Source organism: Myiozetetes cayanensis, unplaced genomic scaffold (genome assembly GCF_022539395.1).
Source record: "Myiozetetes cayanensis isolate MyiCay16 unplaced genomic scaffold, myiCay2020 scf17, whole genome shotgun sequence".
NCBI classification, from domain to species: domain Eukaryota; kingdom Metazoa; phylum Chordata; class Aves; order Passeriformes; family Tyrannidae; genus Myiozetetes; species Myiozetetes cayanensis.
In genome coordinates, this window is record NW_026087378.1 from 702,671 (window position 1) to 723,692 (window position 21,022).

At 52.8% G+C, this 21,022-nt stretch overlaps 1 protein-coding gene across 2 annotated transcripts in view; it reads right to left on the minus strand.

The window, feature by feature from the left end:
• PSD2 (pleckstrin and Sec7 domain containing 2) overlaps nt 1-21,022 on the minus strand; it is a 64,927-nt gene that overhangs the window by 33,813 nt on the left and 10,092 nt on the right. The window contains exons 2-4 of one of the 2 annotated variants that reach the window (XM_050312044.1): nt 10,031-10,142; nt 7,478-8,068; nt 630-1,118 (exon numbers count right to left, since the gene is read on the minus strand). In XM_050312044.1, coding sequence (XP_050168001.1) covers nt 630-1,118; nt 7,478-8,004 — 1,016 coding nt within the window. In that variant the 5' untranslated portion in view covers nt 8,005-8,068; nt 10,031-10,142. The remainder of the gene's footprint in view (nt 1-629; nt 1,119-7,477; nt 8,069-10,030; nt 10,143-21,022) is intronic. The other variant, XM_050312043.1, reaches the window with a different exon arrangement.

Here is a 21,022-nt window from a genome sequence, read left to right on the forward strand (position 1 = left end):
ATGATGGACTGGGTCTGAGCTGGTGCAGAGGATGAAGTCTCTGCTGATCTCCTCACTGCTTGCAGAAGAACCTTTAGGGAGGCTTTTACAGGGGTACTCAGTTCAAAAGGAAGCCCTGAGGCTTCCCTGCACTTCAGAGCACATTTGGGAGTGCACCTGACTGCCCCCAACCTGCCAAGGTGTCAGGCAGACAAGTCGGGGGCTGCCCAGAGGAGCCTCAGCTTCCCCTGCTGTAGGGACAGACAGGGTTTGTGAGCAGCCAGAAGGATGGTGATGCCCTCCAGAGCCAACATGACCACCAACTGCAGAGCTTTGGCTTTTCCTGGGATCACAGGACTCCTCAGGATCCTGCAGCTCACCTGTGGTTTGGGGTCCTGGTTTTGAGCACAGGGAGGACTCAGACACAGCCCTGCTGGACTGACTGGATGAGACCTTGGTCCCCAGTGCAGTCCTAACCTACAGGCAGCAAAGCTTTTCCTGGTGGTGTTTGGTCTCAGCCATGACAACACAAGACAGGAAGCACAAGGGATAAAGGAGCAGCTCCATCTCTAACGCATCCACTGAGCCTTGCTCCTGGACTGGGATCCCATAAGACAAGCAGCCACTGCCCAAGAAATTCCCTGTCTTACCTGATGGAGTTAATGATCTTGGTGGCATCTTCCTCCGACCCCTCCACGTGGAACCCATTTGGGATACTCTTCAGGGACAACCTGCTCAGCACGTTCTCTGACCTGCTGCTGGTAATGGAGTGCCTTAGAGGGCTCCCAAAATCCCCCTCTGCTGGCTTTGCTGCTCCCTGCTCTTGCTTGTCAGCAGCCATGTGGTGAAGGGCTTCTCTCTGCTGGGCTGCCAGTTTCTGCTCCAGGAGCTCGGGGCTTTCCTTGGCCCTTTGCTGGATCAGCGGGGTGAGCGGGGCCTCAAAGCTGACACAGCTGTCGGTCTCGTCTGTGAGGGACAGCACGTCCAGAGAGTCCAGGCTGCTGTAGTATGTCCCTTTCATAAGGTCAGACTCAACAATCTTCTCAAAGGTCGAGCTGAAGCCATCCCTGATGTCTTTGAATTGAAAATGCTCCCTGTCATCGTCGCTGCAGCTCAGCTTGGCATCGCCAGAGGCGAACCTGGAACAAAAGGGGAAACACAGAAATACTGTCAAGACAATTCTTGCCCTGTTCCACTTGGAGCTGGGAGGCAGGAGAAGAGGCAGAAATGGAACCTGTGATTACAGGCCCTTGGGACCTTTCTGTGGTTTAACCTGCTTGGTTCCCTATTTTATTAGCAGTTTCTACAGCTGAAAAAAGGCAGAGTTTTGTGATTAGCAATCCCAGAGGCCCAATCAACCCTTAATTTGCTCATGTCCCAGTAAAAAGCCAGACCTCTGAACTAGAGACATTTGCACATGACACCTGCTACTGGATCCAATGCCAGAATGGATTTAATCTTCCTTTAAGTGTTCCAATTACGGCTACTTCAAAAGCACGAAAATCCTGAAGGCTGAGGATATTTCATCTAAGTTTGGATGTCAGCAGCAAATGTCTTTGATCCCTTTTACAGAGGAGGAAATCCAGAAGCTTTCAGGGAGCAATCCACGTGCTGTAACTTCAGCCTCTTCCCTTGAATGAGGCACCCTGGAAGTGCAAGGCTGCCTCCAAATAGTGCTCTCTCCACTGAGAGGGATGTGAAAGGTGGTGGACACACACCCAGGCTGGGGAGGCTCCATCCTGCTTTACAGATGGCCTGGGGGATTCAGGCACAGAATTACAGGCTGTGAGATGCAAGAACCTACAAGCACAGCTTCCAGGATTGCTGGATGACTGTCAGCTTGGCTTTGCATGCAGGGGCACTCATTCCAGCACACATCTCAAACAAACCCACACTGGGAGAATTAATCTGAGTCAAATCCAGCAACAGCCTCTGTCTGAGAGACCTGGAGAGCTCATGGAACAGAGTAGGACCTGCCTGAAATACCCCAGGGTCTCAGGTGAAACCTTCCTCCCCCACTCCCAGCAGCCACTGATTTGCCCTGTCACAGTCCCACAGCTCATGGGTGACACAGGTAAAAGCTAAGGAACATTTCCTCCACCTGCCACGGAGTTCACTCTCCTCACAGCAGCCCACATGGTGCTCTGGCTTGGATTTGGATCTAAAACAGCCTTTTATCTACTGCTGAACACGCCTGCAGGACGGGAGGTACTCTGCCAACAGGCATCTCTTCACCCCAAGAATCCACAACAACCAAAAACTGTCGTAGCATGGCAGGGACAATGGACAACTAACAGAAAATAACAGTGTAAGGAGGGAAGACTGCGGGCCAGAGGAGCACATAGCCCTGTTGTAGCACTGAGGAGTGGGCACAAGTCAGCTATCAGGCTTCTTGTTCCCCACCTCTGCAATAAAAGTGCTCATGGAAAAGAATTTGAGCAAAGGTAGATTTTCCTGTTTCTGACGTGCCAGGGTGAGAGCCACTGAAAAGCAGAGGCCAGCTCTGCTCTCGGGTTTCTTATTTCTCAGTGTGCCAAGAGGCTGAGGAACCCAAGCAGGTCAGGGCCCATGAAATGGCTGTGCCATGCTACCTTCCCTTCCTTGAGATGCTGCAGGCTGGTCACACATCACAACAGGGAGCAGGACAGACCCACCTGAAAGGCTGTACAAGGAGGGCGACAACCATGTGTGGCTTCCACCAGTCATGAGACCTGACAGGCCCCAAACCCCTAGTTTTTGCACCCTTTGAAGTCCCCTCTGATGTCTGAGCCATCAGAGAGGCTGTTTCCAAGCCCAGCTCTGCAGCCAAATGGGTAAAAGCTTACATGAATCCAGAGACTTTCATAATCCCTTGACTTCAAGGATTATGGGATTCAAGGGATTCTAAAGCCTTGACTCAAGGCTTTAGAAAACTGTCACCCAGTTCATCAGAGCTGGCCATGCCCCAAAAGAGCAGAAAGGAGACAGAGGGCAGCAGCTCCAGCCCAAAGAGCCCTCATCCCCAGGACTGCTTGTCTTCACAAATCCATCCTTCCCTGAAGGGTGAACTGCAGTGCCTGGCCATGACAATGTGGACTGGAAAGATCTCCTTCCACAAAGCAGGAGGAACCTTAAAACCTTCACCTCCTTGTGACAGGAAGGACTTTCCAGCCCAAATTACACCCAGAGATGGGAATTCTGGAGCTGCCTGGCAGTCTATCCAGTTGCCAAACTTCTTGCAACAGCCTCTATCCCCAGTGAACTCCCATGTCCCTTCCCCTACTCAGCCTCTGTGTCCTCCATGCACCAAAGAAAACCCTGGGGCTTCGTGGTTTCTGCAGGTGCTCCAAGAGAGCTACAACATCACCCCTTGGCCCTCATTGCTTCAGTCCAACCACCAAAGGAATGGCTTTGTGTGGGGGCACCTGTGCAGGAGGGCCCATCCCCATGAGGTTGGGGGAACAGCAGGCGTTTCCAGGGTGCTGTGCACAGCAGCTGTGCCTGTAGGTGTTCTCCTGGGTGCTCCTGGCTATCACACCCATGAACAGCCGTCAAGCCCTGCACCTCCTGGTCTTTACTTAGCAGGTCCCACTGCCATAACCCCAAGCCAGACAGCTCCACTCTCTCCCCACACTGAACAGAATCATTTCCACTGACTGTTCACACCACAGACCTTGTATATTCCAGACCTTTACTTATCCCTTGAGCCCAAACTCATAGCAGGTAGCAAAGGGAGAAAGTCTGTGTCCCTGCAAATGTCCCAGCATTCCACCCCCTGCCATGGGCAGGGACACCTTCCACTAGCCCAGGTTGCTCCAATCTGGCCTTGAACACTTCCAGGGCTGGGGCAGCCACAGCTTCTCTGGGCAACCTGTGCCAGGGCCTCCCCACCCCCACAGGGAAGAATTCCTTTTTTATCTCTAATCTATCCCTGTCCTTCATCTCAAGACCATTCCCCTTCATTCTGTGAAAGTCCCTCTGTGAAAAGTCCCTCTCAGTGGGCATCAAGCACATCACATCTCTCCTTGCACAGTCCCAGAGAACACAGAGGACAAAGAGACTGTACAGCTTTCACTAATCCAGGAGGACCATCTGCATCCCATACAAGGAAAGCCAGGCTAAGGTAGGAGACAGGGAAAGACCTCGCTCGTGTGAATGAACCTGACATTGCCTCCCCACGGGGAGGTGTCACCTACTTATTACACAGCAGGGAAGGCAACTGCTTTGCTGAAATAAGGAGTTGTGTATTTATTTGCATTGCAACCACAAGGTTTTGTAAGTGTATTGCAGGAACACGGTATCAAATTGCCTGCGCTGCCTTCCCCATCTCTGGAATGCCGCTCTGTTGCTCACAGTGAGGCACACAGAGCAGGGCACCTGGTGGTGGCTGAGCTGAACCACCCTGCAGTTGGATGCACTGAGTCTTTTACATTTCATTTCTCATCAGTTAATTAGTTGTAATAAAGTACAGCCTGTCAGAGAATCATAGAACCACAGAATGTCCTGAGTTGGAAGGGACCCACAAAGATCATCGAGTCCAGCTCCTGGCCCTGCACAGGACACCCCAGTAGTGTGACTCATGTTCAACCTGCTGTCACAAGTTCGCTGTGTTGGTGGAGTGGGGAAGTCCTGCCAGAGAAGGACATGATGGAAATCAGGGATTTTCTTGCCTATGCACCGCAGACTTTTTGCAAAGTTTCTCTGAAACTTTATATGATGGAATTTGAATTTTTCAACAGCTATAGGTTACCATGGGATGAACTGTGTGGGTAAAGGCTGCAGCCCCAAAACTGCAGGGACTAAGTGTGTCTACAAGTCAAATGTGGGGATTTCTCTATTAAAATTTTGACTTTTTTTGCATGAGTTCATGGGACTGAAAGAAGAGAGCATCATTCCCTGGTGGGCTCTCAGTTTGGCTGCAGAGCTGTGACCTCCCTGAGAGCAGCAGGGCCAATGTTGGGGGCTTCTGGGAAGGTGAAAGATCTCTAGGCAACACAGCCACAACGACAGGAACATGGGGCTCTGACAAACAATGTGTTAGTCTGGCAATGGATGCCATGGGATAAACCAGAAAGGGGAAAAAGGGATTCAGTTGATGACAAACTGCAGCACAAGCACTAAAGCTTTGGCTGTGTTTCCTGGAGTTTTTTACCAACCATTTCCTGCACAGACACACTAACCTGCCTTCAGCAGGGCAGTAATGGCTCTTTTCTCCAGCTCCACCATGGAGTGAAGACCTTGGATGATTTTTCCTCCTTTAATTCTCCATTGCTTCAGTGGGAAGAGCAGGACTCATCCCCTCCTTCTAAAGTACTTCAAAATTCAGGGACAAAATGCATCCAGCAGCAATATGTGGATGATGACAAGTGATTTGTCATCAGGAACAAATACTTGACTGCTCATCAGTAAAACATCAGGCTTGGTTCTCCTATATCCAGAATGGGTCATTGCAGAAACTGCAACTCCCCAAAGGGAGAAAAAAAACCTGAGGAAAACTCAGAGGTGATGCAGGATGACAGTGACTTCCCAGTGCCTCGGTCCATCTGTCAGCTTCGCTCTTGCTGACCCACATTGATCCAGGAGGGCCAGACAGTCCATACAGGCAGGGCAGACCAGCTCCCTGCTGTGCTTGGCCCAGCCACACTTTTCTGCCATTTAGCCCAAAGAGTGGTGGTCAAAGCCCTGATGAGCTCGAACACAGCGAGCTCACCCCATCCACAGGCAATAAGTGCTTTCCCAGATTTCAGCTGCGTCCCTGAAGTTTTCCAGCTGCCCTTCTGCCTTTGAATATAGCGTGTGACTTGTCCCTTGTGCATTCAGCTTCCCCAAAGACTTATTTGCTATCCAAGTGAATATGTTTAGAGCATAAGATCACGGGCTGTGCATGCAGAGCCCAGTCAGGTTGCATCATCTCCAAATCCTCAGCCTGCCACTTCTCCCAATTCATGCCCAAGTACCTTAAAATAATTGCACTTCCAGTGGTTGCAGCAGCATTCTCTGGCCACTCCTAGCTTCCTCTTGAACTCATAGCCTCTGCCAGGGAGCCACCTACCAAGCAAATATGATTCCCTTGAAACCTGAGAGACTTGCAGATATTCAAGATCTGCCTGCATAGCTTATAGGGCTCGTGGGACCTGCCTGGGGACAGGCTCCCTGAGCTCTCCACACAGCAGCAGCCTGCACTGGACACTCTTCAATACCTTCAGCTGTGTTTGTTGGAATGGTGCTGCTGCTTCTTGTGGGGGGCCTTGAGTAAAACAAACCACCAGCTTTTTATAGAGGAGCCTGTTCAGCACCAGAGAGGCAAAGGAGGGACTCCTGCCATCAGCCCACACCCTGTGTGGCTCCCCAGCTCTGCTGACACTCCTGCCCACACTCTAGACAGTGCTCTGAACAACCAGCTCAGCCTGGAGCCTGCACTGGGCTAATGCCAGGAGCTGTTCCACAGGCCACCTTGGCCACCCTCTCCTTTCCACACCTTCTCTTCAGAAGGCCATGCACCTTTGGGATATGTGCTCCTCTTCCCAGCCCCTCCTGCTTGCAGCATCTCTCCCACCCCGGGGTAGGTACACAGGCAGGGCTATAAAATTCACAACAGGCATCAACCCTGGGGGGCTACAATTCCAGAGTCCTGGCTGATTTCTGGTGGCAAAGGGAAGCATCTCCCACGAGAATGGCATGGGAAGCACCCCACCTCATCCCAGTGACCAGTCATTCTCCCTCAGCCCCCAACCTGCAGAGCCCCAGGGAGGTCTAGAAACTTGTAGAGGCATAAGATCTGCCCCAGCCTGGAGAGTCCTCCTGTGAGCCAGGCTGACAGCAGAGAGGACTCTGGCACCGAGGGACATTGCACATGTGCTGGTTTGTCTCAGGCACTTGAGAGTAGGATGACACTCATATCTTTTGTCTCACACTGCTGCCCTTTGCCCAGGTATTGGTAACACCTGCCACAGGTGCAGCAGAGAGCAAAACTCAGTGCCTTGCCCTCTCTTGGATGCACAGCTGTCACCTGCTAGCACAAGGACTGCCAGAACTGGACTACCAGGGACTTCCAGGGCACACCAAGCCCCCCAGACCAGCCTGGCTCTACACCATCCCCAGGCTGTTCTACTTGCCCTAAATAGTCTCAGGTAACTCTGCCCTGAGTGCTGCAGCTGAATTCCCAACTTGTGAGACACGCCCAAAGTGAGTACAACCGGCTCCCAGTATCCTCGAGATCCCAAAAGCTTCTCCTTCACTTTAGTGACTCTGTGGGCTGGCTCTAATCACAGCTTTTCTGCATTTGTAAGAGGGAAAAACTGCGTGAGAAGCCCAGAGAGAAACGTCACGAACAGGGGAAAACTCTGCGAGAAGCCCAGAGAGAAACAAGAGTGAAAAGCCACAGTCAGCCATGAGAGCAGCTGCAGCTTCTTAAACTGATGAGTTACACACGGAGCAGAGTAACTCGAACCAAGGAGCCTTGAAAACAACACACACATAAACCAGCCCTGAGCCGACGCTACGACGGCTCCGCACTCACCCGAACTGCTCCTCAGCCTCGTCAGCGCTGAGAGCCTCCGAGGACCCCAGGACGCTGTGCCACCGCTCCTTGCTCAGGGCCCCTCTAGGTATCTCCGGGCTGGGGGAGCCCCTCTCCCCCAAATCCGGGCTGCTCCGGCTGGGAATGTCCCCGTCCTGCTGCTGCTGCTGCGGCTGCTCCGGCCCCGTGACCGGCGCTGTGTCCACCCCGTTGGCCAGCACTGCCCCGTCCTCAGGGGCGCTCTGGCTGGCAGCGCCTGTCCCTTGTCCCTGTGCCTCGCTGTGCCTCTCGCCTGGCTCTGTCACCGCTTCCAGATGTTCGTCCCGCGGGGCCCCGCGCTCCCCCTCCGCTCGGGAGGGCTGAGCATCATCGTGCCGGGGGCTGGCTCTGCCGCTGGCAGGCTCCGGGGGCTGGCCGAGCTGCTCGTCCCCATCGCTGCAGGACGGCGGGGCCGGCGGCGAGCCCGAGGAATGCGGCTCGCACTCCTGGCGCTCGGCAGACCGTGGGACGGGGCTGCTCTCGCTCATGTTCCGCTCGTTGTCCCAGCGCTTGCGGGATCGCTCCCCGCGCTCAGCTCAGGCTCGGTACTACCTACAAGGGAAAAGAAAGTGTGTCATGGACACCGCCAAGGGCTGTCAGAAAGGGACAGGATTTTGATAGCACTGGAGTAGCAATTTGAAGCCCCCACCCCCCTCCCAAATCCTCGGCGTAAAAGTAAGGAAGGACCTTAAGGACCACCCGGCACAGGGAGATCCAGAGAGGAAAATCTGCTCCTGTGGCCCTGAGACATTGGGGCCCGGACACCCACCTTCTCCTGCTGCCCCCATAAACCCTGTGGGCACCTGCCAGGGTCTGTGCTCCTGTTCAAAGGCAGGAACCCTTGCCAGCCAGCATCTCCTGCCTTCATCACATGGAGAGCTGCACCCATGCAGCTGGAGGAGGAGGAATAGCTGCAGGGGTTCAGCTTGAGGCTTTGGCACTTTACATGGCTTGCTTCTCCAGAGTTTGGGTTATTTGTGGTGTGGAAGGCAACCCCAGCCTCAGCACAAGAGACCTGTCCCATGCAGGATGTTAGTGCCCAGGGCTGGGGACAGGAACGTGGCACTGCTGCCTTTCCCAGGCTGGCTATCAGGGTGCTACTCCCTAGTATTCCCCATCCACCAGAAATAGGAGAAATAGGTGAAGCAGGCAATAGGTGTGATTTATTCTTTTTCTAACACTTCAAAGCAGCTGTGAGGTGCCAACCTGTGTGATTCTCCTTGCTGACTTGGCAGTCCTGCCTGCCAGAGCACCACTTCTCCTTTCCCGGCACACAAGTGCTGCTGAAGGCTGTCACAAGCTGCCAGCTAAAACTCTGGCAAAAGCATCCTGACTGAATGTACCCTGGGATGCTCTCTCTGTAGGGCAAGGGAAGGACGCTTGTCTCATTGCACCAAACAAGACAAGTAGCTTTTTGATTAAAAAAAAAAAAAAGAATAAAAAAAAAGGTACTTTATTGGCAAACATGCCTGTTGATGCAAAGCTTGCAAGTCTTATGAGCAGCATCCTTGGCTGTGGGCTGTAACCCCACAGTGCCAGGTAAGCTTTTCTCCATTGGTAATCCCCCCAGTTGCAATCCAGTGCCACCAGAAATACTTCTGGAAGCAGGAGTATTCTGTATGGCCTCCGGGCTGGGCCACTGTACCAGCTGATTTTGGTTTGAAACAATATGTGTCTTCACAGATATTTTTAAAACATTATGTGTCTTCATGGGGTTGTCCAGCCTAGAGGAAACAAAGCTCCAGGGAGACCTTAGAACCCCTTCCAGTGCCTAAAGGGGCTCTAAGAGAGCTGGAAAGGGACTTTTCACAAGGGCACAGAGTGACAGGACGGGGGGAATGGCTTCACACTGACAGAGAGCAAGTTTAGATTAGAGTTTAGGAAGAAATTCTTGACTGTGAGGGTGGTGAGGCAGTGGAACATGTTGCTCAGTAAACCAGAGATTATACCTCTTCTCTGAGCAGCCATGAGGGTGTTCAGGGGTCAGCAATGGGCTCTGGGTGCTCTGACTTGCTGAGCTGCAGCTCTCATTAGCAGGACAATCACTAATTGCTTGGCCAGCTCAGCGCTCAATCAGTTCATGGTAACAAGGAGTGCAGGGCTGCAACTGCCTCTGCCCTTACAACCCCTCACCCTGTGGAGATGTCAGCAGCCTCCTTCCTCTCTGCTGCCAGTTCCTCTTGAGCAAGGGAAAGGTGGGATTTGGACCTAAACACTCCTCTACAGCCTGGGTATGGGCAGATCCACACAGGTACGTGCTGAGCTGCTGGCTGAGCTGGAGAGATCGTGAGGGGAACCCCAATTTCTGTCTGATTTTGCTCCGGTCCCACAGCCCAGACAATCCTGGACCTCGGCTCTAACCCTGCCTCTGTGTTCTGTTCCCACAGCTGGGAGGAGTGGGGAGTTCAGAGCTCAGCAGGGGCGGGTTTGGGGTGGAGCCCTCCTCAAGGGTTGCACATGCCAGGGTCATGAGACGGGGCAGGTCCCTCCTGGAGGCAACCCTGGCAGTTTTACCTCTCCTCCAGGCGCATCCGTGAGCATCCCCCGCCGTCACAGAGCGCGCAGCATCGCCGCACCTACCGCAGCCGCTGCAGCCCGGAGCTCCCGACCCCGGCACGGCCCCTGCCTGCAACGAGGGAGCACAGACACTGAGACCCAGGCCAGAGAGGAGGTTCCTGCTGATCTCCTGCCACCCTGCTGCTGCTCCACATTGGGCTGTTTCCCAGACCCACCCCAGGGTCTGTTCTCTGCAGAGCACTGCAAGGTGCTCTCCCCTCGGCACGAACCTCCCTGGGTTTCAGACGTGGCACTACAAGAGTATTCCTCATGTAGGACTTCTGATATCTCATGAACCCCCTTGACCAGCTGAAGCAGAGCAAAGGGACTCTGTGATTGCAGGTTTCAGGAGAAACTTGATGATGATCCCACTGAATGTCCAATTTCACCCACCAGATCCAGAGAGCAAGACACCCGTGTCATGGATTGATCCCCCCCCAACAACCCTCCCCAGCCCCACCAACAAACCAAGAGCCAGGTTAGAGCTTTTGAAGCTTTTGGTTAGCTATGAAAGCCACTGATGTAGCAGCATTTTCCCTGCAGGGTGTTTTGTACAATACAGGAACGGGCAGTGATGCCTCCCCGTGAGGTGACTCCCGGCTGGAGGAGCATGCCAGGTCACCACTGATGGTGTGTCACCTACAGACAGCTGCCCGAGGTTGTGGGCCAGACTTGCATAGACCTGATGGAGACAGAGAGACAGGGCACTGCTGCCTGTGTGCTCCTAGAGGTGATGGGTGGATCAGGCTCCAGACGTGCCACCTGCTTTCCAGTGGCTGGAAAGAGCCCACGGAGGAGCTTGGCAGCAAATATCCATGTCAAGTCCCTGTGGGGGGATGTGCTTACACCCTCTCTTGGGCTTGCCCTCGCAGGCCTTCAGCCTCATTCTGTGCCAGCCTGACAAGAGAAAGGATAGTCCTAGACTTCCTGGGACACCAGCACATCAGCCTCCTGAATCCCACCTGCAGGAGCTGAGCCCTCACAAGGGAGGTCAAAACAAGCCCTCAGGTTCCCACATATGGGCCAAGTCTCTTCTAGCTTGTTCTTCTGCCATCCCAAATGAAGATGGAAAACCTGTAAATCTTTTTCCCACCAAATCCAGGACAGAAAATCAGTCCCAGGCACTTGGTGTTTCCATTTACTGACAGCAGGGCCAAGCCAATGCAGCATCTTCCAGGAATTTACTTGCAAAACTACCAACACTCTCCTGAGCACAACCACACTGTAACCTCAAGAAAAACTTAAACCCTAACATGGGCCAAATTTTAACTTTACCACAGTGAAGGTATAGTACAGACATGCAACACTGATCCACTGCTCAAATCTTTGGGGGGAACTTTTCCAGCAAAGCTTTGCTGGTCTTTTCCTTAACGTGGGGTTTTTTTAGTCTATTTTTTTTAAAACTAGCCAAAGGGTTTGGGCTGAAATTCCCTGCCATCCATCCAAAAGCTTCAGTAGGAACCAGACACCACCCAAGCTGAATTCCAGTCCAATAGCTCAAGCTTGGCACAGCTGTATGCAACCAGAAAACAGGAAACTAAAAGCAGTTAGGAGACAGGCCTGAGTAAGAAATATTGGCAAACCTTAGTAAGTGATGTCCCAGCCATCCCTCCTAACTTTAACCAACTTACATTTTTAATATAGAAAATAAATAACATTTTTGTTATTACTGCATTATGCCCCTGTTTCACCCTCTGCGAAGTCTCCCTGGGATGTTTGTGGTTTGGAAGGAAGGCTGAGGAGTCAATAGTTAAACCCTTAGTCATGCTCTTCCATGGCCTGGGTTCCTGCTGGAATAGGGGAAGCCCTGGCAGGATGCAGGGACAGACTATTGCTGAGCCAGGCAGACCATCCCATTCCAATGTATCCAAGCTGGGATCTGAGTAGAGTCAGGAGGAGAGATCCAGGCCTCTCCCAGCCTCCTGACCCCTTTGAGGTTTTCATGTCTCCTGCTGGATCCACATTCCATTGCCCACACCTGCAGGGAGGCTGCCCTGGGCACCTGAACTCTGCAGGCAAGCTGGGTGTGTATCAACACATGACAAACTACCCAACAAGGCACCAGCTACTTGATTTATGCTTGCAGGGACAGCCACTGGAAGCACACACAGGTTAGGAGTGGCTGAGGCTTCCCAGAAACTCCAGAGGAACCGTGAGGTTGGATTGTAACTGGAATTGGAGTCTGTGGCTCCATTCCCAGCTCCTCATGGAGATGCCCTGTACTGAAGTCATGACACCAACTCCTGCCACACCCAGCCAGGCAGCCCAGCCACATCCCACACCAGCTGCAGAGGGCCCCTTCCACCCTACAGTCCATCCCATGACCTGCTGCCATCCCTACCTGTGTGGGGAAGGAATATGGGCAAAGGGGAGAGGAGAGAGGCTGTGGTACCACAGCTTGGACAACTTGGAAGACAAACCATGGTGGAACAGCTGGTTGCAACTGTCCACATCTGCCTCCAGCATGAAAGGTCACCAGTTCTGGACAAAGCCCCAGAACAGGCTCTCAACACTGCTCTGTATGCTCTGGAAAGCACTGAAATGCAGCTCAGCCTCTGGCCCAAAGCTGTCACAGCTTCAGCCAGGCTGTTGGGAGGAGACACACTGCAGCACTGGGGGAAGGGATGGTGGGGGCTGGCATTCAGAAATTCCCCTTAGGGGCTCCTTTCACTGCCCCAAAGCAGTACAGCCTGCCTGTGTTGGACTGCAGGCTGGTATTCTCCAAATCCCTGCTCATTTCTTCTTGTTCCTGCTTTGCAAAGTGTTCTCCAATGCAGGCAAGGGCTGGAAGGTGGTATGTGCATTCCCAACAGTGGATTTTCACAAGTCTTGTCCTTTCTGCAGGCTCAGGCACCCTCTCAAGTCACTGCTGCTTCCCCACGTCCTGTGGGTAGGGTGGGCATCCCTTGCATGTCCACTGCTCCCAGCCATGGTCCATGGGTTAGCATATAAAAAAGTGGTCTGGAAAGAAAAGGGGATGACCTGGCATATATTCCAGCCAGGACTGGTCACAGCGATGGACCTGCTGAGTTGTAGAGATTTGTTAAGCAGGAGCTCCATGATTTGGGCCAGACCAGCTCTATAAGGCCCACATAAGCAGAAGAAGACGGATTCTTGCTAGAAAGAGGCTATTGTAGCTGTAGAAGATGCTGAGGGAAGCCAAGGCATCCCTGATTCATTGCTAACCATGGCCTTTCCATCTCCTTCCCAGAGCTGGGGCTTGGTGGGAGAGATGGGACAGAGGCTGAAGGGATTGAGGACCCCATCCCTGTGGACTTTGATGCTGCCCTCTCCTGCAGGCCAGACCCAAGCAAGCCAACTGCTACTGGCTTCATTTATCAGAATCCCAGCAACACCAGCTCACCACTGGGATGTGCCCAGGGCCACAGGATAGCACAGCCACCAGCTCCCTGCTCCAGCCCCAGGTCATGCACAGCTCCTGGACCACAGGGAGACAGGGCAGGGCTGGTTGGGAGTGAAGGAGAGCAGAAATACCCCATCCCATGATGGCTGGATTTGCAGGAGGGCCAGCAAAGCCAGGCTGGCATCCACTGCAGGGAAGCACCAGTCCCAAAGAGGCCGGGCAGAGATGCAGCAAAGTTTGCCCTGATTGTGTGAGGGGTTGGAAACCACACAGCAGCTCTTTCAGGGACTGGCTCTGGAAGTCTCCCAGCTTTTGCTGAAGCTGAATGGCTGGTGGGAAATGATTTATTTTTAATTTTCTTCCCTGCGTTCGGAACTGGAAAGGCTCCCACTTCAGTTTTGTGTAACCACTTGGCTGCTGCAACACAGGAAGGCTTGGAGAAGAATCCTGCTGCTTAGTGGAGCATGAGCTTTTCCTCAAGCTCATGCTGAGCTGGGCTGTTTCCTGCACCAGCCTTGCTTTTCCTTGCTGCCCTGCATCCCATTCCCTCTGGCTTGGTCAAGATAGAATCACAGAATGGTTTGGGTTGGAAGAGACCATCTAGTTCCACCCCCCTGCCATGGGCAGGGACACCTTCCACTATCCCAGGTTGCTCCAAGCCCCATCCAACCAGTCTTGGAAACTCCCAGGGATGGGGCAGCCACAGCTTCTCTGGGCAACCTGTGCCAGGGCTCACCACTCTCACAGAGAACAATTCCTTCCCAACATCCCATCTAACCCTGTCCTCTGGCAGAGTGGAGCCATTCCCCCTTGTCCTGTCACTCTGTGCCCTTGTGAAAAGTCCCTCTTCAGCTCTCTTGGAACCCTTTTAGGTACTGGAAGGGGTTCTAAGGTCTCCCTGGAGCCTTCTCTTCTCCAGGTGAACCATCCCAATTCTCTCAGACTTTCCTCATAGCAGAGGTGTTCACGAGGGGTCTGTCCTCACCCTGGCACCACAGGATGTGCAGGGGGTGAGGAGGAGGCACATTCTGATGTGGCTCCTGTGGTGCTGGGAGTGAAGAAGAAAACAAGGAAATGCTGCTCATCAGGAAACCTCAGAGTCAGATCAGACAGCAGGGAGTGGGTAGTGGGGGTGTCAGGAAAGGAAAGGGGTGGCAAAGCAGACCACCCTGCTCTGGGATATGCTGGGGTGCAGATCCCAGAGGAAGGAGGACTCTGGGACCTTCCACCTGCTTGTGTGCAGCCTTGGGAGATGCAGGGCAGGGCAGGACTGACCTTTCTGGGTCTTTCAGTAAATTTGTAGCAGAAGGTCTCACCCAGAACATCACCATGCTCTGCTGGACCTAAGGTGGGGGCAGTGCTGAGAAGGGCTGTTGTGGTCCTTTCCCAGCTCCTCCAGCAGCATTCCTGGTGCTATCAGGGATGAGACAGTTCTTGTGAGTGTTCTCAACACATTTTCTCCTGGTGCACAGAGGTGCAGGCTGTCAGGAAGGGGAGGACAGAAGTCTGTGCTGCCACTCAGGTGCCACCAACCCCTTGGCCTCGTGAGTCCATGCAGACACCTGGAGGCACATCCAATCCAACCTTCAGTTTATGTATTTCTGTGTTGTACTTGGAGGTCCAACACCAGCATGGAGTGTAACTGGGGACTCACAAGCCCTGGACAGCAGGGACAGCTCTTGCCTCAAGCTGCTGGTTGTGCCCTTGCTAACACAGCCCCACACTCACTTGACCTTCACTGGCATTGGCCTGGGGTTGCTCCAGCCCAGGCTCAGCTCTGCCTCGTGGTGCTGCAAGCAGAGGCTGAGAACAGCTTCCTCAGCCAGAGAAAACCCCACAGGATGGGATTTGCTCAGTGTAATGTGAATAAAGCACACACACCAGGAGCATCTCAGCATCTCTGTCCTCTGAGGGAACCCCAGTCCCACACACTCAGACAACCAGGTCAGGAACCCCTGGTCCTGCTCTTTCTAAGTCAATTTTATCCCTGAGGCAGAAGGCACCCCTTCACACTCCATTTGCTGACCACCACAAAATGCAGACCTCTGAGGGGCTCTCTGTGCCCCAGGACCTTCTTCCAGGCCCATGCAAAGACTTCTCAAGATCACAATTTCTAAAAGACTCCTTTCCATCCTCTTTTTTGTATAAGTAAGAAGCAATTTTTGGTGGCAGCTTTCAGCAGAAAGACACGACAGGCTTTGTTTGGTGCTTGGCCCTTTTCCTTGCCATGATCCATGATCCATGCTATGGAGACATGCAGCCACCACCAACACAGCAGCTACAGCTGGGCCACGTCCCCACCTGCCTCAGCCAGCCTGCCACAACTGCCCCCTACTCTGCTTAGAGAGGGAAATGTTAATGAGCCAGGTCTGGTTTTCGGGGCATTTGCCTTGGGTATTATTAAAGCTTAAAAGTTCTCCTGGTCACTTTTGTTGTAGAGAGCCCTTGAACCCCTTGGGCTAAAACATCTCCAGTGACATGCTCTGCTGGGATGGACCACACGCTCCGAGTTCCCATCCCCTCTGAGCAGCAACAGCTGTTTGATGTACAGGCTGCAGATCTCATCCATAACATGGCTGGAGAACAGGAATGGATGTGCTTTAATGACCTGGCTCACCAGTGAATTTACAAAACACACATGTCACACATCACCCTGGGCAGAGGGTGTGCACATAGACACCATGAGTTTTCTTTGAGAAGGGCAACCCTGTAGAGAGATGGAGAGATCACAGCCATGGTTCTTTTTTTGAAGTCCCTTCCCTCCTTCTTATGTCTCTGCTTTGACCTCTGCCCTTTCAACACGCCTGAAAATAAAAACCTTTTCCCATTCTCGTTGTGAAAATCCTCCTTTATTTCTCCCATGGGCTTGTTTTCATATGATTTTGAAGACCTCAATCATATCACCTCTCAGCTTCTCCTCTCCAGATTGTAGTCCCTGCCTCCTTAGCCTGTTCTCAGAAGACAGCAACAGCTTCTCCACCCCCTTGAGTATTTTGACAACCTTTTTTGGATTTTCTCTATTACTTCTACCACTCTGTTGCAGTCTGGAGAGAGGAAAAGCAAGGCTGCACAGTGAACTCAAGATGTGGGCACAGCAAAGATTTACCCAGAACCAAACTGTTCTGTACATCTGTACAGGAGGCCCTCCCTGATGACACCAAACTCTAACTCACCTGGAACATCTCTGAGGGCTGGGCCTTCAGCCACACACTGATTACCTCCAAGGTGCTACTCCAAGGCAGGATAATGACAAAAGTGGGAAGAGCTTGAGGGATGGTCTCTGTTCTCCCCTTACTGTTCCTCTGACCATGTTACTTTTGACACTACGCTATGAAGCCCTTCCCTGTGCTCCCAGCACCTGCTGGACCCACCAGAAGATGCTGGACCCACCAGAAGAGGTCGTCTAGCATCTACTGGAGATCAGCTCTGGCTGCATTGCCCATCCTGTCTGACACCTGAGAGTGGAGCTGTGTGACTGCTCAGAGGCTCAGATGGGGCTGTGCCCCCTTCCAGTGTCCATGGGTCCATGGAGATGCCCTTCCCTCTGAAGACACAGATGGGGTCCACCAGCCTGGGGTACTCTAAGAGGAATCCTGGCACTTTTGGCTACACTCTTGGCTTGTAACTTGAGAAAGCCACTCCATCTTTCAGTTCCCTACTTTGCCCCAGCCTTGCTGAGACAAGGTAGAGCATTCAGGTTTGTAGATTCTGGTTCCTGGAAGCCTGGTAGAGCAGCATTGCTCCTCACCTGGGATCTGAGGCTGGAAGGAGTGAGAGATGTGCTCCAGACAGGCAGAGGTTGGACAGCCACCATGGGGGTGAGCTCTGTGTACTCCACTCCAACCCACATCCCCAAGCCTTGCCATCTGGGAGGGACTTGGGATTGAGAGGGGCCAGTACAGCGCTCTGGGAGCCACCAAGGCCATCCTGCCCGTGCCAGAGCCAAGGTGTTGGTTCTCCTGCCTGGGTGATGCCACACACCAGCACTTATCTGGGCTGCGAGAAAATGTGGCTCAACAAGGACATACGAGCACTCATTGATGCCAGAGTCACGCTTGGCACAGCCCTGGGGGCACTGATGGCCACTGCTCACAGACAAGGTGCTGTCCCAGTGGTTCCCATCCATCCCTGGCAGTTTAAACTGCATCCTTCACTTCCAGTGTGGAAAAGAGGCCGTGGATAAAACATATCCCACAGACTAAAATAAACCAGCTACATGTTAAAAAAAGAGCCTTTGGGTAACCAGAAATCACTGTGCATGGAACATACTCTTTCTTGAAGCCAGATCCTACAGCTCCCTATTTTGAATTTTTATTAGAGTCCCCAGAGCAATTAGGACACATCCAGATCCAAACGACTCCTGCTAAACTTCATCTTGGGGAAACAACACCAGCTTTTTGCTCATAGAAAACAATAAAAATGAGTCTTGAAATCCTTAACAGATCTGCTGTTTGCACTCTTCTGCAGTTACTCAAACAGGGAAAATAAAAGAATATATTTAGCACTTTTGGCATGTTCCTTTCTTCATATTGACACCTTGGCTACGCAGCACTCGGTGCACTGAGCCTTCCTCTAGCCCTGGGGGTGCATCATGAAACCTGACTGCTCCTTCACAGGCAAAACAGGGTCACAGTCTCAAGCCTGTGGGGGTGAAAGCCTGGACTGTGTCCAGTTCTGGGCTCCTGAGAGACAGGAGGGACAGGGAGCTCCTGGAGCAGGTCCAGCAGAGGGTACGGAGATGCCGAAGGGATGGAGCATCTCTGGGAGCAGCAAAGGCTGAGGGAGCTGGGGCTGTTCAGCCTCCAGAGGACACACTGAGAGGGGCTCTCCCCAGAGTGTGTCAGGGGCTGCAGGGAGGGGGCAGAGGATGGACCAGGCTCTGCTCGGGGGGGCCCAGCAATGGCACCAGAGCAATGGGCAGGAACTGATGCCCAGCAAGTTTCAGTTGGACAGGAGGAAGAACTTTCCTGTTTGGGTGACCAAGCACTGAACAGATTGCCCAGACACTGTGTGGAGTCTCCCTCACTGGAGATATCCCAGAAGGCTCTGGACACACTCCTGTGCCATGTGCTCTGGGATGGCCCTGCTGGGGCAGGAGGTTGGACCACATGACCCGCTGTGGTCCCTTCCAGCCTGACACATCCTGTGATTCAGTGACTCTGTGACTGCACCCTCACTTTCCACCTTGGTGAGGCGGTAGGAGTTGCTTAAGCCTCCACAAAAAATGGTCAAAGCACAGGGACAGTGAGCTAACGTATCCCAGGAGGAGTGTGAGCTTGAGGTGGAAGGTCCAGGAGGATGATGAACACAGACCTGAACATCCCTGTGTTCTAGGCAGTGTGTTGGGTCTGTAATCCTCCTGGAATAGGCTCCTTTAAACCCCACCCAGGGCTTCCCAGTTTGACTTTGGGGAGGCAAAGATCCTGCAACAGTCAGCAGGGTCTGTCTGACCCTGAGATCCTCACTCCTGCAGGAGGAAACCATGACCCCCTTGGAGACCTTGCAGGGCTCCCCATGGATTACACCTGCAGAAACCCACTGCAATTCACAGGAATCCTCCTGTGGTCCAGAGACAACCAGGAGCCTCCAGAGAGGGAACAGCAAAGGAGGGCAAATTTCTACTGCATCCTGGGGGAAGGAGGAGAAGGGCAGCTCCCACAGCGCCGTCGTTCCTGCCTCTCCAGGATGATGCTCCCCACGAAGTGGATCTGTCCAAGGTGGTTGTTAGCTGCAGGAGCCTGTGGGGCAGATCTAAAGATTGCAGCTGTAAAGGCAGGTCACAGGAACACCAAAGGATCCCAACCATGCATGGTAGGAAAGGCAGGGAAAAGGGGCAGAGGTTTTCTGTGCCCTGGCACCCCAATCTTCATGCAGCTCCCCCAGCTCAGAGAAGAGAGCTTCAGAGCAGGGGTTACAGGTGGGTCTCAGTGGCTCTGGCTTAGTGCAGAACAAACAGCTCATGATCAGTCCATCTTGTTCAAGACAGGAGTTTTTAGAGGGTTCTTCCAGGAAAACCTTATCCCTGAAGAGCAGGCTTTCTTGGTTAAGCTCACCGCTGGCTCCATCCTCACCTGTGCCTACCTGCTCTGGTGCTCACCTTCTCTTGAGAGGCAGCTTTATAGTTCAGGTGGCTGTGCACTTGACTTCTTTCCTGGTTGTCTGTAGTTTTTTTACAAAAACAGGCTGTTTATGGGGCCTTTCCACTCAGTTCTGTGCAGCATTGTAAATGAATTCATTAAAACCCAGCTTTCCCAACAGCCAGGGTTACCTTCCATAAAAATCCAAAAAAAAGAGCTGCAACTGCTTCTCCTAACCCATAAATGGAAACAGCCTTCTTCCCTTCTTTTTGCCTCCCTTTGCTTCGATCCTCCCTCCCTACATTCTCCCAGTACCCAAAATAATAAAACAGGGCTGGCAGCTGACTCAGACCCCAGAAAAGGAAATTCCTGCCATGCTGTCTGTCTACACCAAACCTGTGCAACTCCTCAGCAAGATTTCGGGAGGCAGCAGGTGAGTTCATCCTGTTTGCCCACTGGGGGAAACATCCAGGGTGATGGAGGCCAATACTGCAGAATGAAATGGAGTTTTGGAAAGGAGGCAAACTTCCCTTCACATGCCAACTTATCAATAAACCTCAGAGATGAGGATTAGTAAGGCACCAGACTTTCATGCAGATGTTCAGTCCACAGAAGCTGGTAGACAAGCTGTATGCTTGGACTCCAGCCCAAGGGACACAGGGACCAGCAGCACCAGATGCCCAGAATGTGCAGAGAGGGCTGGGCCCTGGCTTTGGGCTCCTTGGGAGCTCAGTGTGACCCAGGGAGCACTGAAGGGAGCAAGGTCTTCCTGAGCATCTCCCAGACCTGTCAGGAGAGTAGGAAGACAGCAAACAGACTTTTTTGGGTGCTAACATCAGACACAGCTGTTTTGGAGCCAGCTGGTGGTATCCAAAGCTGATGTGCAGCAATCTGCAGCACCAGATAACTCCTCACTTGTCAGTTCGGGGTGTGAAATCTCCCTTCTTCCGCACAGCACTCCTTCATCCATAGGGAAGCACCAGGAGCAACCTGATGGCATTAGAGTGAATGGGACAGCCACTCTGGAAGCTGGAGGATGATGGAGAGGATCCTGCTTTGAGAAAGAGAACAGCCCTGGTCACAGAGTCACAGAATCAACTAGGTTGGAAAAGACCTCTGAGACCATCAAGTTCAACCTATGACCCAACACCACCTTTGATCTCCAAAGGGCTCTCCCTGCTCTATCAATCAAACATTTTTTTCTGCTTGCCAGCACAGCCCTGCACTCTCCAGGCCACTCAGAACACCCCAATGGTCCCCATGCCCTGGAGAGTCCTGTGCAGGCAGACAGCTGGCTCTACAGACTCTTGTCTGCCACTGAGTGCCACCAGGCCAGCCTTGCATTTCCAGCAGGGCTCCAAACCAGGAGCACCAGGAGCAGAGATCGTGACTGCTGATGATGTTCATGCCCAGAAGGCATCAAGTCCAGAAATGGCTGGTGGATGAAAGACAGGAGGCTGCCCAGGTAGGACTAAGCCCTCCAAGTGGCTTCAGCAAGCAAAGCCTAAC